The sequence below is a fragment of the Chiloscyllium plagiosum genome, chromosome 2, assembly GCF_004010195.1.
Source record: "Chiloscyllium plagiosum isolate BGI_BamShark_2017 chromosome 2, ASM401019v2, whole genome shotgun sequence".
Taxonomy (NCBI): Eukaryota; Metazoa; Chordata; class Chondrichthyes; order Orectolobiformes; family Hemiscylliidae; genus Chiloscyllium; species Chiloscyllium plagiosum.
Genome location: NC_057711.1, coordinates 11,318,875 through 11,334,983, shown reverse-complemented (window position 1 = coordinate 11,334,983; position 16,109 = coordinate 11,318,875). Strand labels below are relative to the sequence as shown.

The following is a 16,109-nucleotide window of genomic DNA, read 5'->3' as shown; positions in this document are numbered from 1 at the left end:
CCACTCACCTAACTTGTTCAGGTCACCCTGTAATCTCCTAACATCCTCATCACTTTTCACCCTGCCACCCAGCTTTGTATCATCAGCAAATTTGCTAATGTTATTGCTAATACCATCTTCTATATCATTAACATATATTGTAAATAGCTGCGGTCCCAGCACTGATCCCTGTGGTACCCCACTGGTCACTGCCTGCCATTCTGAAATGGAGCCGTTTATCACTACTCTTTGTTTCCTATCAGCCAACCAACCTTCAATCGAAGTTAGTACTTTGCCCCCAATACCATGCGCCCTAATTTTGCTCACTTACCTCCTATGTGGGACTTTATCAAAAGTTTTCTTAAAGTCCAGGTACACTACATCTACTGGATCTCCCTCGTCCATCTTCAGAGTTACATCCTCAAAAAATTCCAGAAGATTAGTCAAGCATGATTTCCCCTTCATAAATCCATGCTGACTCTGTCCTATCCTGTTACTACTAGCCAGATGTGTCGTAATTTCATCCTTTATAATAGACTCCAGCATCTTTCCCACCATTGAGGTCAGACTAACTGGTCTATAATTTCCTGCTTTCTCTCTCCCACCTTTCTTAAAAAGTGGTACAACATTAGCTACCCTCCAATCCACAGGAACTGATCAGAAGGTGGACGCTGGGAAATTGTTTCTGTCTGATGGGGAGTCTAGGACTCATGGGCACAGCCTTAGAATTAGTGGGGGTCACTTTAAAACGGAAATGAGGAGACATTTCTTCAACCAGAGAGTGGTGGGCCTGTGGAATTCACTGCCAAGGAGCGCAGTGGAGGCTGGGACGTTAAATGTCTTCAAGGCAGGAATTGATAAATTCTTAATCTCGCAAGGAATTAAGGGATATGGGAGAGTGCGGGTAAGTGTCATTGAAATGCCCATCAGCCATGATTGAATTGCCTTACTTGTACTCCTATTTCTTATGGTCTTATGGACCCTGTGTATTAGAACTGAAGTTGCAGTTTTAGAAAATCACTAAGAGTCCCTCTTTTGAACTAAAGGAGGTAGACAGAGCAGTAAGCTACAAACCATTTAACCGTACACCTGTTCTAGGAAAATGTTAGGCAGTTGGGCAGTTATTGCAAGACAATTTAGGAAACCTAATCCAATGAGGCAGAATCAACATGGTTATGTGAGAGTCATAGAGATGTACAGCATGGAAACAGACCCTTTGGTCCAACCCGTCCACGCCGACCAGATATCCCAACCCAATCTCGTCCCACCTGCCAGCACCTGGCCCATATCCCTCCAAACCCTTCCTATTCATATACCCATCCAAATGTCTCTTAAATCTTGCAATTTTACCAGCCTCCACACATCCTCTGGCAGCTCATTCCATACACGTACCACACTCTGCGTGAAAAAGTTGCCCCTTAGGTCTCTAATATCTTTCCCCTCTCACCCTAAACCTATGCCCTCTAGTCTGGACTCCCCGACCCTAGGGAAAAGACTTTGCCTATTTATCCTATCCATGCTCCTCATGATTTTGTAAACCTCTATAAGGTCACCCCTCAGCCTCCAACGCTCCAGGGAAAACAGCCCCAGCCTGTTCAGCCTCTCCCTGTAGCTCAGATCCTCCAACCTTGGCAACATCCTTGTGAATCTTTTCTGAACCCTTTCAAGTTTCACAACATCTTTCCGATAGGAAGGAGACCAGAATTGCACGCAATATTGCATTTATCTGATTTAAACTCCATCTGCCACTTCTCAGCCCATTGGCCCATCTGGTCCAGATCCTGTTGTAATCTGAGGTAGCCCCCTTCGCTGTCCACTACACCTCCAATTTTGGTGGAATCATTATTTGACTTATTTATTAGAATTCCTTGAAATGATAAGAGGAGCTGAGGGGTGGCATGGTGGCTGTGTGGTTAACACTCCCATCTTACACCACCAGGGATCTGAGTTGATACCAGCCTTGGATGGCTGTCTGTGAGGAGCTTGCATGTTCTCCCCGTGTCTACATAGGTTTCTGCCAGGAGTCTGATTTCCTCCCACAGTCCAAAGAAGTACAGGTTAGGTGGATTGACCATACTAAATTGCGCTATCCAGGGATGTGCCACGGTAAATACAGGGCTGTAAGGATAGGATGGGATGGTGTCTGGAAGGTCAGTGGAGACATGATGGACTGAATGGCCTCTAACTACACTGTAGGGATTCTATAATTCTAACCTGTGGATGTGGTGTACCTCGATTTTCATAAGGCATTGAACCACGTAAAAGGTTAGTACACAAAGTACATGTATGAAACAGCTCAGTTTCTGGGTTGAAGAGGTTGTCATAAACGGAAATGTTGAAAAGTTTGGACCTGTACATATTGGAGTTTCGAACACAGATAATAAGGAAATTATAGAACATTTTGATGTGGTATGTCCACAGCTCCATTTAAGGGGAAAGGTAGGTAGATAAGGTAGTGAAGAAGGTGTCTGGGATGCGTTCTATCATTGGGCAAGGTATTGAATACAAAAGCAGGGATATAACGTTGGAACTATATCAGACACTGATTGGCCTGCACTTGAGTTTTGTGTACTGCTCTGGTCAACACAGTAAATGCTGCAGGGAGACTACATTACAGATTGAAATTTAAAGAAGAAAGATTGCAAAGGCTAGGATTGTTTTCCTTAGAACACAGGAGACTGAAGAGTAACTTATTTGAGATGTACAAAATAATGAAAGGGTTTGAATAGAATATTTTCCTTGGCAAAAAGGTTTATTTCAGATGATTGATAAAAGGATTCTACCAGGAAAAGTTTTCTCACTTGAAGGGTAGTTGGCACCCGTAATTTGCTGCTGCTTTTAGTAGCTGAGGTTGAAACCTGTTTTAAAAGGAACTTGGATTTGTACCTGAAGCATTGTAACCCACAAAGTTGTGGATCAGGCTGCTGGAAATTGGGATGAGAATGGGTGGCAGATATGAAGGTGGAGTTGAGGCTAGAAATCCGATTGCCATGAATAGTGGAACAGTCTCTAGAAGGCTGAATGACCTCTTGATTTTTGTGCTTTTGTGAGCTATGTAGCTTTCAGTTCATCTATCCCTCTCCAAAATAGTGACTTCTGCCTCACTGATGAATGTTGCACACCATTTACACAGTTGAGGCCTGAGATCCGTCCTTGCAAGTATGCATTGTTACATTGCAGCCTCAGCAAATTGGCTATTTCATGGTCATTTGCCTGTTTTTAATACACAGTTGAATGATTCGTCTGTATTTTTATGTACCTTTAGAAATGTAAATAGGTGTTCGTGGTGTGCTTTTAGAGAACACTGATGACTCGATTACTGTGTTCTAGAATACTTGTATAGATGTGGTTGTGCATGGATTTGGGTCATCGATATAAAAAAAACACTGAGGTTGTTACAGGTTAGTGCATTGGAACAAAGATTTTCCAATGTTTCACAAACTGAGAATAATCATGACAATGATGTTGTAGACCCTCATTAAGTTAAGGTAGTGAGGGACCTTCACGTAACTCAAGGTTGAAATAGCTTTTTTAGCCCAGCAGCTTCTGTTGGTAGCCACATTGAATCATATTACAATTCTTCTTGGAAGTATCATTTTTGTCCTTCCCTCCTCCCTTCCCAACTTGTTCCTTCACTTCGTGGTAACGAAAGTGGCATTTCTTTCTTAATCAGTTCAACATCTTCAGTTTCCCAATCTTCACAGCTAAATGTGTGGATTTTTATTAAGTTATGTGTAACTAGGCAGTGTTGCTTATTTGAGTGCAAGGCATTTTTTCCTTCAGTTTCTTTAATACTTAATTGTCCTTAAATACAGCATAACTCCTTGATTTGTCAATAATCAGAGTTACTGTGGGGATTAATGTGAGCCGGAGCATTGAATTTGAATCTGACGTTTGCCAAGTTGAATAATTGTCAGCCTAATAGTTGCCAATTCAAATACTGGAGATTTACATACTTGGATGTTATTTAAGGATTGGTTTGACTTTATAGTGATGACTTCTGTAGTGGAATAGTTTGGTGACAATTTTGTTCAAGCTTGTGTGCAGAGAATAGATGTTTATGTGGAGGTACTTCTGAGTGCCTACGATCCTGAATGGGTGGCAGATATGAAGGTGGAGTTGAGGCAAGAAAAATAAAGATCATTGCTGGAATGGGAATGATGAATGGGAAAATTGGATATTTCCTCTGCATCTTCACGAGCAAGAGCAAGTAATCAATTTTAGAGTAGCTTTACAAGTTACAGAATTTGATTCAATAACTGCAATTTGTTCTAATGTGAACAGGAAATTAAAAACAGGAGTGTATACTCACTCCTTAAACTCAAGATCAAATGTGTATTTTAATTTCATTTACCTGGTTTGGATTCAATAACCTTAAATATTATCGCTTCACAAAGACAAGGTGATCTCAATTTTGACATTTTCACTGTTGCATGGTCTCAATCGCAGTTTGGAGGAGTGTGTTTTGAATGTCCACTACTCTTAATGTGAGGATGTGCTCCTGACGTTGCTTCTAAGCTGCCTGGCTCCAAATTTACGTGCCTCTCAGTAGCTTGAAGATGCACAGTTTAATCAGTGTGTAGGCTCTGTTTTGTGAACAGGAGTTGTTTCAAGGAAGTGGTTGCTTAAAATTGTGAATATTTTGTCCTTGAAGAGCGAGATAATATTTACTGAATATTCCCTTTTGCAGAGAAATATCAGCAGAGAACGAGCGTGAATCTCAACAGCTTCAGCATTATTGGTCAGAGGTACGATACATGGTTCGATGTATTTATCGCCAAGCTGGGACACCGTTAGCTGATGATCAGGATCAATCGTTGGTGCCAGATAAGGAGGGAATGAAAGAACTGGTAGACAGGTTGGTGGTTAATAATTTATGAAAATGTATTGTGGAAATCCCTGTAGTTGCATGAAAAACCCTTTTTAAAAATTCATTTTCTCATTGGATGGTTGACCAATCCAAGGCGGAGCCATTGAAAATACTCTGTACAAAAGACAAGTTGGAAGATTTAATTTGGGATGCTAAATTTGCTTATGTACATCTTTAAATGTTGTGCCATTTCTCTGTGAATGTTAACCAAGGCATTACCAAGTAATTTCTAAAGATTCAAAGGAAGAGATACAAAGAACAGAAAAGGCAGAACCTTGTTCTCTTCCTGTTCAATGTTTTTTGTTTTATGAATGCTCATTTAATGATTGAATTAGGTACACTTGTTGAAAATGTCAAGGGTCTTAAAAGAAGTGGCTAGTGAGATAGTTAATTAAGTAGTTTTAATTTTCAAAAATCTCTCTATTGTAGGAAGGGTCCCATTAAATTAGAAATTAACAAATGTGAATCTTTCATTCAAGAATGAAAGCAGGAAACTGCAGGCCAGTTAGCTTAACATCTGTAAGAAAGAAAGAATATTAGAATCTATTAAATACGTTATAACATGGCACTTGGGTAAATTCAAGATAATTGGGTACGGTCAATTTGATTTTGTGAATGTGAAATTGTGTTTAACCAACCTATTTGATGTTCTTTGAGGAAATAACCACTGCTACAGATATAGGAGAACCAATGGATACGCTTTATTGGATGAAGTGCCACTTCAAAAGTTGTGTAGGAAATAAAAGCTTGTGATGTAGGGACTAGAATAGATTTGTACGGAAGGTCGGCTGGCTAATGAGTAGAAGAGAGTAAATTTGAAGTATAGTCTTTTTCAGGCTTGCAAAATGTAATGAGTACTGTTCTGCAGGGATTTCGCATGTTTATATAATTTGTACAATTGACTTGGATGAAAGGTTGCATAGTATGGTTGCCAAATTGATGACATAAAGCTAAGTAGATGGTAAGTTGTGAAGGTGACACAAGGCTGCAAAAAGGTATAGAAGAATTAAGTGAGTGAACATCTGAAATAGGATCAGAAGTAGACCATTCAGCCCCATGAATCTGCTCTGCCATTCAATAAGATCATGCATACTCCTAGCCATCCCCAATTCATTCATTCCTCTGCTTAACGAGAATCTATCAACTTCTATTTTAAAAATATTCCATGATCCTGCCTCCAGCACCATCTGAAGCAAAGAGTTCCAGACCTGCACAATCCTCTGAGAGAAAAGGAAAATCTCATCTGTCTTAAAAGGGGGTGACCCGTAACTTTTAAAAGTGTCCCTAAGTTCTAGACTGACCCAGTAGAGAAAATACCTTTTCCATGCCATTCTGGATCTCATCATTTCAACCCAAGTCACCTCTCAATCTTCTAAACTCCAGTCCAAACAAGCATCCAGTCCAACTTATCCTTCTAACAACCTGCTCTTTCCAGGTATCAATCTCCCAAACCATTTCTATACCGCCTGCAGTGTATTTATAATCCTTCCTTAAATAAGGAGAACAAAACTGCGCAAATATTTCTCTGCTGGTCTCACCAATGCCCTGTAGAATGAAGCACAATGTCCTTCCTTTTATCCTTATTTCAGTTCCTTTCAGAGTAAAGGATAATGTTCCTATAATCCTTTTGATTTCATGTTGACCTACATCCTAACTTATTGCAACTCATGCACCAGAAAACCTAAATATCTCTGCACCTTGGAATTCTACATTTATTCTTCATTTAATTCGAACTTTGCATTTTTAAATTCCTGCCCAAGTCAGATTCTTTACATTTTCCCACATTATACTCCATCTGCCTGATTTTTCTTTATCCACTCTCAGCTTGTCAACATTTGTCCACAACTTTCTTGAATCTTCCTCTCAATTTACATTTCTACCTAAATTGGTGTTGTCTGACAATTTAACTATCATGCTTTTCCTCCCCTCACCTAAGCCATTGATGCAAATTGTATGAAGATGACAGCCAGCTCAGACCCCTTTGGATAAAAGCAAATTACTGCAGATGCTGGAATCTGAAACCACAAGAGAAAATGCTGGAAAATCTCAGCAAGTCTGGCAGCATCTGTAAGGAGAGAAAAGAACTGATGTTTCGAGTCTAACTGACCGTTTGTCAAAGGTTTGACAAACGGTCAGTTGGACTCGAAACATCAGCACTTTTCTTTCCTTACAGATGCTGCCAGACTTGCTGAGATTTTCCAGCATTTTCTCTTTTGGTTTCAGACCCCTTTGGAAGTCCATTCACCACATCCTACCCATCACACCAGTCATGCCTACTGTTTTGTGACAATCAGGCAATCATCTTTCCATGTAAATATGGTACCCCTATGAAATGAGCTTTTATTTTCCACGATAACCTTTGGTGTAAAATGTTGTTAAATGCTTTCTAGAAATCCTAGTATAGTGCATCTACAGGTTCCTCTTTATCCAGTTGGCAAAAATGCTGTGAAAGAATATAATCTGGGAATAAGTGAAACTGAAATTGTCAATTTTGGTTGATAGAATAAAAAAGCATATGATCTAAATGGTAAGAGATTGCTGAGCTCCCAAATGCAGTGGAATCTGAGTGTTCTAGTGCATGAATCACAAAGCTGGCATGCCAATACAGCAAGTAATAAGCAAGTTCATAGAATTTTTTTTTCCCCAGAGGAATTGAATATAAAAGTAGGGAGATCTGTTTCACTCATACAGGTCACTGTGTCTGAGGTGCGATGTCTGAGTACTGTGTATAATATTGGTTTTCCTGATTAAGGATATAAATGCTTTCAAAGCAATTTACTCAAGGTTTACCAGAGCGTAGCCTTATGAAGAAAAGGAAAATAGACTTCTATCCACTTGAGTTCAGAGGAGTAAACAATGACTTGATTGAAACATAGAAGATTTGGGATCATCTTGGCATGGTCAGAGTGGAAAGGACATTGTTCTTCTAAAAGAATCAAGAGTTAGGAGCCCTGTTCTAAAATCAGGGTTCATCCATTCAAGCAGATGAGAAAATTTTCGAGGGTCATGAGACTTTGGAACTCCTCCTGTTAAGGTAGTGGAAACCAAGCCCTTGAATACTTTTGTGCTCTGTTGATATGGAAGTCATTAAACTTTGTAGCAACTTTTGATCAGTTTGGGCTTGCATAAATTTGGATTTCTCTTCCTGCTGTTCTCCATTCGAATGATTAACTCTGTTAAACTCCATTTGTTCATGACAAATTTTAATTATCGTAGATAATTACATTAAATGATGTAGAATACCATACAAAATAAAATTATGCATAGCACAAAAAGGCACTTTGCATTGGAAGTCTCTAAACCAAAACGTTAACTCGCATGTGTTGTGAATGAGATGTAATATGTCGCGAGGCTTACACTGTACTCCCTCACTTGACTGTATTCCTGATGTATGAATGCCTGCTGGAGTAGGCTTAATTATTTTTATACACATATAGTTTTGTTTTTAATGTGAAAATGGAGACTTGTAGATGTTTAATGTGCTGTCTTTTTTATTTGTTTCCTTGGCCTTAGGTTATGTGAACGGGACCCCTACCAGCTATACCAACGTTTAGAACAGCAGGCCAGAGAGTATGTTTTGGAAATGAAGGTACGCTTGCTCCGACATTTGTCACTTGGGTCCAAGGTCACAACTGTGGCGCAGGGCCCACCACAGGCTCATCAGTTCATCTCGCTCTTATTGGAGGAATACAGCGCACTCTGTCAAGCTGCTCGCACAATCAGCACCTTCCTCATTACACTGGTAAGTTACAAGAACAAGCTATTGCCACAATACTCTGCATCAATTTATCAGGCCTATTACCCACATCTATGAAGGTCAGAATAGCATCACAAATGTGTGAAGACCTCCAAGGACTTCAGAATCAGTCCAAAGACAGCATTTATTCCTAAAAATTGTTTATTGCCAAAATGTTCAACAGTTATTTCACGTAATCTTTTCGAACTGAGCCGAAATTGCAGCTTTTGCAAATTAGGAATTGTAGTTCATGATGTAGAACACTGAGTGAATTCTGCAAACCTGAGGCAGATTAACAAATTGGGCATAAATGTTAGATGAAATTTGATTTCAGGAGGAAATGCAAAGTGTCAAACATACAACGGTAATACAATAAATGTGTTTAGGAGGAGAAAGTCACGGGGTACAGATACATAAATGTTTAAACAATAGACAAAAATGAGAAAGTTGGGGCATAACAGTAAAGCAGTAAGAGACTACTGAACAGTACTTGTTAACAGGGCTGTAGTTAGAATATTTTATCCAGTTTTGCATGTCTTGTTTTTGGAAAGCTTTTAAGAATGCGCCAGAGTTTCACTGAGCTGATACCAGGGATAAGATGTACATTTGAGACATGAGCAACTGGAACTTCTTTCACCAGAATAGAAACATTTAAGAGGACATTAAATGAGAGATCCAGAATTAACAAGGGCTTTAATCAAAATATGGTGGAGGTTAACCATTTCTGCTCATCAGTCACTTAGCAGAAGAGATTGTTGAACCCTTTTGAACTGAAGGTTGATATGATATTAAATCTTTCTTCTTTTGTTTTTTTTTAATTTTTTTCTCCATTTGGAATTTATTTCCTATTTTTGACTCGTATGAACCTATGTATCAGGAGTAGGCCATTCAGCCTTTGAACCTGCTCTGCCATACAATTAAATTATAGCTGACCTGACTACTCCACATTTCCACCCATTCCAAATAACCTTTCACCCATTGCTTATCAGGAATCGATCTAGCTCTGTCTAAAATAATCAGTGACTCGGCTTCCACTTCTTTTGATCCTCTTGCAGAATACAAAGTGATATTTTTGATGCATGTTTATCTTCTGTTTTTAACTCAGTTTATTTTGACTGGATCCCTTTTTTGCATTGTGCAGATCTGCTCTTTTTAGTCAGATAGAGTTTAACTTTGTCTGATCTGTCATTTCATACTATAAAAGTAGTGGTGTATATTACATGACAAGAGACCCTTTGGCACATCGAATCCGTGCTAGTAAACATGGTTGCTGTTTTCCTTTCCTCTCATGATTTAACTTCCCTTGACGATGATTCAAACTCAAATGCTTTCCCTGTTAAACATAGCATTCTCATCAAGATATACATCAAGGAAACACCTTTTGGTCCAACTCATCCACGCTGACCAGATATCTTAAATTAAGCTGGTCCCATTTGGCCCACATCCTTCTAAACCCTTCCTATTCATATACCCACCCAGATGCAATTTAAATGTTGTAATTTAAATAAGTGGCTCCACCACTTCCTCTGGCAGCCAATTCCATACACGCACTAAGAAAAAAGATTGTCCCTTAGGTCCCTTTTATACCTTTGCCCTCTCACCCTAAACCTATGCCCTCTAGTTCTGGACTCCCCCATCCCAGGGAAAAGACTTTGTCTATTTATCCTATCCATGCCCCTCATGATTTTATAAGCCTCTGCCTCCATCACACAATGCATTTTGAATTCTAAACATTCACTACAAAAGTCTTCTCATGTCATACTATCTCTTTTGTTAATCATCTTAAGTCAGTGTTTTCTGCTTCTTGATATTCCCTCTAATGTGATTGGTTTCGCACTGTCTACTATGGCCAGATCTCTTATGATTTAAAAGGAAATATTGGAAAGTTTTCAAAGAAGGTTGAGAGCAGACCTGATCAGGAGATTGGTTCAAAGGACATGAAACTTTCTCGTGAATATTTTCAGTATTGTCCCTAATGTCTTCTAATCCTTCACCGGGACTGATGCTGATCCAGAAGAACTTTTTGCCTCTGAATGGAAAATAGTATTAGAATTGGAGCTAAGCCAGTCAGGAGAGAAATAGGGCAAACAGTTTCACACAGAATAGTCGAAATCTGGAACACTCCTCTGAGAGGTCTGTAGATTTTGGGGTAACTAAAACAGTTTTCAGTTTGGTAAGGTTATAAGGGGAGATAGAGTCAAACTGGGAAAATAATATTAGATCATGACTGAATTCTATGGTAAGGCAATTTGGACATCGATCTTGTGCAGCTTGTCCTAATTTTCCCTTAAGTTTAATTCCTCACTTTTTGGTTATCGAATCATACAGCTGTACAGCATGGAAACAGACCTTTCAGTCCAACATATCCATGCTGACCAAATATCCTAAATTAATCTAGTCCCATTTGCCAGCATTTGACCTATATCCCTCTAAACCCTCCCATTCATATACCCATTCAGATGCCTTATAAATGTTATAATTGTACCTGCCTCCTCCACTTCCTCTGGCAGCTCATTCCCACACAAGCACCACCCTCTGCATGAAAAAGCTGCCCCTTAGGTCCCTTTTTAAGTCTTTACCCCCCTCACCTTAAGTCTCTGCCCTCTAGTTTTGGACTCTCCCACCCCAGGCAAAAGACCTTGTCTATTTACCCTATCTATGCCTCTCATGATTTTTATGAACTTCTAAGGTCCCCCTCAGCCTCTGAAGCTCCAGGGAAAACAGCCCCAGTCTATTCAGCCTCTCCCTGTAGCTCAAACCCTCCAACCCTGGCAAAATCCTTGTAAACCTTTTCTGAACCCTTTCAAATTTTATATAATCTTTCTTATAGCAGGGAGACCGGAATTACACACAGTATTTCTAAAGATTTGGTTAGATTTAAGTCTCGGGTAGATCAGTGACCTAATCCATTCAATTCTAAAGTTTCATTGTAGCATTTACGAGTATACAGTTGTTTAACATGTTCTACAGGGAGGATAAACCGGGGGCTTGCAGAATTAAGTTTGTAAGATTTCAATGCAAAAACCAAGCCTTGATACTTCTCCCAGTTCCCAACTATTCTAAACTAACTTTTGACTGTGAGAAATTGCACTATTTATCCTTCAATCCCACTCATTCAGCATTCTTCCATGTATGAAAGGAGGAAGACAAAAACAAAATCCAATTCGGATGCACTGTCTTCATACGTCAGCAAAAGATGCACTATGTAGAGGCCGATTTGTGGCAGAATCTTTTTCTGTCGCAAGTGCCAAACATGAAGCTTGCAAGCATTGAAAATTGTCTGTATTGGCTACTGCAGTCACTGTTGTCAAACTTCTAGCCATTGGTCAGGACAGTGCATGCTGGCCATAGATGGTGTTGGCATTTTCCTGTTATCAAGTAGTGACACCCGGATGCACTAATCTGCACTAATAGCCTTTATGTCACATATGGATGTGCCTGAGCAAATAATTAGTCTTACTGGCTAAGTACAAACTTTCTTGAAGATTAAGTTGACCATGTTAAACAACAATAATCAAGCCACTTCAGTTTCCTTTCTTCCAAGATTGGGAAATCAAGTGACAAAGCATTGGTACAATCCATCAGACTGGTAGAAAGCAGCTAACAGGTCATTATATTCTGCTTATAAGTTTGCTCACCGAGCTAAAAGGCTTTTTTCAAATGTTTCATCACAATACTAGATAACATCATCAGTGAGCCTCCAGTGAAATGCTGGTGTTACATCCCACTTTCTATTTGTGTCATGGTTTCTTCAGGTGGCTGATATCATTTCCGTTTCTTTTTCTCAGAGGATGGTAGATGGGGTCAGAATCGGTGTGTTTACTGATAGAGTTCCGGTTAGATTGCCAGGCCTCTAGAAATTCCTGTGCATGTCTCTGTTTCGCTTGTCCTCCAATGGATGTGCTGTCCCAGTCAAAGTGGGGTCATTCTTCGTCTGTATGTAAGGATATTAGTGATAGTGGATCACATCTTTTGGTGGCTAGTTGGTGTTTGTTTATCCTGGTGGCTAGTTTTCTCTCTGTTTGGCCAATGTAGTGTTTGTTACAGTCCTTGCATGGTATTTTGTAAATGGCATTCGTTTTGCTGGTTGTTTGTTTAGGGTCTTTTTGGTTCGTCAGCCACTGTTCAATTGTTTTGGTAGGTTTGTGGGCTACCATGATGCGAAGGGGTCTGAGTAGTCTGGACGTCATTTCAGAGATGCCTTTGATGTAAGGTAATGTGGTTAGAGGTTCTGGGCATGTTGTGTCTGCTTGTTTGAGTTTGTTGTTGAGAAATCTGCAGACTGGGCTTATTGGATATCAATTCTTCCTGAATACGCTGTATAGGTATTTTTCTTCAGCTGTTCATAGTTCCTGGGTGTTGCAGTATGTTATGGCTCATTGAAATAATGTCCTGATGCAGCTCAGTTGGTGGGTTTTGCGGTGATTGCTTCTCTAGTTAAGTATTTGGTCTGTGTTTGTTCTACTGTGACATCTAGGAATGGGAGTCTGTTATCGTTCTCTTCCTCTTTTGTGAATATTATGCCAGTAAGGATATTGTTGATGGTGTTGTAGGTTTCTTCTAAAATATCCATCATAGGACAAGCTAACAGATACATGGATGGGAATTCCTAGATGACTGGCATTCTAACTGGAACTTCAATAAACGCATCGATTTGGACCCCATCTTCCGTCCCCTGAGGAAAAAGAACTGGAAATAATATCAGCCACCTTAAGAAACCAAGACACACAAATAAAAAGTGGGACATAATACCAACGCTTCAGCGGAGGCTCACTGATGATGTTACCTAACATGATGACGAAACATCTGAAAACACACCTTCCAGCTCAGCGAGCAAACTTACAACCAGAGCCTCAATCTGAGCTACAATTCTTCTCAAAAATCGCAAATGTCGTTATATGCAAGGGAGGTTTACTGACAGGCTTATACTCACTACTGTTCCTCAAAATTGCTTTCCTTTCCCCAGCAACCTTCACGAGGACAACAGGTCCTGTGAGTTAGTAGCAGTAGTGAAGTTCAAGCCCTTGAGTCCCCTTCACCATTTGATAATTGTGGCTGATCTTCTGCATCAACTCTACTTTCAAGATCTGAAAAGTTCTGCAGCATTGCTCCAGCCATAAAGACATTGTTTTGGTTTAATTAATGCACTCTTCTGCTTTTTATGAAAAAAAAGTGTTTTCAGTGTAGATGCTGGACTGGAAATCTTTGGTCCAATTTCTCCCTGCAATATAATTTTAACGAAGGCAGTGGCTTCATGGTAATACCACAGGAGTAACAGACAAGGCACCCAGGCCAATGCTCTGAGTCGTACACTTGAATTCCACCATGGAAATTGGTGAAAATTGATTTCAGTAAATATTTGGAATAAAGAGATTGCTTAATAGCAACCAATTTCATCTCTTATTAAGGAAAAAACCTACCTGGTTCACTAATGTCCTTTTAGGAAAGTAAGTCTGTCCTTACCTGGTCTGACCTCCACATGACTCCAGACCTGCAATTTGGTTGACTCCGCTTTCTAGGCAATTAGTGATGGGCAATAAATGCTGGCCCAGCAAGCAGTACCCATATCCATGAACAAATAATAGGCACCAAATCACAAGATTTTCTCTAATTAGTGAGGGACCAATTGGCCCTACCCTTGGATATTATTTGCCAATTCTGATGTATTGTTATGAACAGAATGTCTCCCTTCACATAAAACATGTCACCAGAATAGATTGATCCACCAAAGCAGAAAGTTGCAGTTCCCTTCTTTCATTTTACTCCCAAACACTCATTGCAAAATGCCTCTGCAATATGGGCCTAAACTATTTAGATTGCTTACAAACATTTCATAAATTAATATTTCATAAAAGTTGTTAAAATATTTTGATAAGGTACAAATTTGAACAGGTTCGATTGCTTTAATTGACAGGATGTTGGCTACAGCTAATCTGGGAACACTATTTGTGCTCAAATATGAAATGTATTTCAATAGTATCTTTCAAGACTGCGGTGGCTCAAAGTGACTCACAATTGACTACGTATTTCTGAAGTGCAATTGCTATTGTAATGTAGGAACTGCATCAGTAACTCCCACAAACAGAATTGAGATCATAGTCATACAACACAAACAGACTCTTCGGTCTAACCAGTCCATGTCAAACATAATCTTGAATTCTTTGGTCATTTTATAAAATTATGCTTCCCACCATATGTTTTCACAAAGATTGAAAACAAATCATGTTGGCCAGGTAAGGCCAGGTATAGACAAGGGAATTGAGACAGGCAGGATGTGAAATTTTCAAATCAGTCATGATCTTATAGGGGTGCAGCCTCGAGGAGCTGAATGGCCTCCTACTTATCCATATGTTTGTAAAATCCACAAATTGAAAATCAGCCAAAAGAGCAAAGGATGCTTCACTTTAATGCCTCACCCCAAAATGGCTGAGTGTCACTATAGATTGAGTGAAGACTCTGGAGTGAGATGTCAATCCACAATCTGCTGACTCAAAGGAGAGAATTCTATCCATTGATCCATAGAACTACCCTCAGGGTAAACAGGGAAGCAAAGCTACTTCCTGGCATCAGGAAACTGAAATTTTGGGAGCAGGTTAGGCACATTATCTTTGTGAATAAGGGAAAATCAAGCCAAGCAAATTATAAACTTAATTGATCCAGGTAAAACATGCTCACTCTGGACTAAACTTCAAATAATGGGGATTCAATTTCAAGAGGTTATCAATGAGAAATGGAAATAGTTAGCTTACCTGGCTGACCATTCCCCCCCCTCAACACAGATATTAAGAGTGTGGAATAAATTACAAGGCTATTGTTCTGACCAATATTTATTCTTCAACCAACATCATATTGTCACAGTGCTGTTTTCAGCAACTTGCACTGTACAAACTGACAACCAGATTTTCCAAATTACAAGAATTGCAAAGTGCTTCAGTTGTAAAGTACTTTGGGATGCCTGGCAGGCATGCTAAGCACTAAATAAAGTTCTTTCTTTCCTTGAGATAGCTACCGTGAATGAGCTCAAGGCATGAGAGCAATTTTGAGAGAGAGAATGACTGATGGTGAAAAGCATGGACAGCAAATGAGCAAGTTTCCTTTTCCAGTTCCAAAATGTAATTTTTCCACAAGACCTTAAATGATCTTTAATCTTCCATTTTCACCAATAGCAAGTATTTAGCATCATGGAACTTGCTTAAACAGCACTTTTCAATAGAAGAATCATTGTTGACATCACAGTTTAGTGTACGCATACAACACTCACTTTTTCATAGCATCTGCTGTGGCAAAAAAGCCTAGACGCTTAATTAGAACTGTATGTAAGTTTGCTTGCTGAGTTGGGAGGTGCGTTTTCAGACATTTCGTAACCATACTCGGTAACATAATCAGTGAGCCTCTGGTGAAGCACTGGTATTACTGACCCACTTTGTATTTAGGTTTCCTTGGGTTGGTGATGTAATTTCCTTTTCATTTTCTCAGAGAGTGGTAAATGAGGTCCAAGTTGATATGTTTGTTGATTGAGGTCTG

General features: G+C 39.5%; 1 protein-coding gene across 2 annotated transcripts in view; it reads left to right on the top strand.

Annotated features, from left to right (window-relative positions):
• The window catches only part of fam193a (family with sequence similarity 193 member A), a 227,901-nt gene that overhangs the window by 148,074 nt on the left and 63,718 nt on the right, over window positions 1-16,109 (top strand). For both annotated transcript variants that reach the window (XM_043704036.1, XM_043704026.1), the window contains exons 5-6: window positions 4,670-4,837; window positions 8,363-8,591. In XM_043704036.1, coding sequence (XP_043559971.1) covers window positions 4,670-4,837; window positions 8,363-8,591 — 397 coding nt within the window. The remainder of the gene's footprint in view (window positions 1-4,669; window positions 4,838-8,362; window positions 8,592-16,109) is intronic.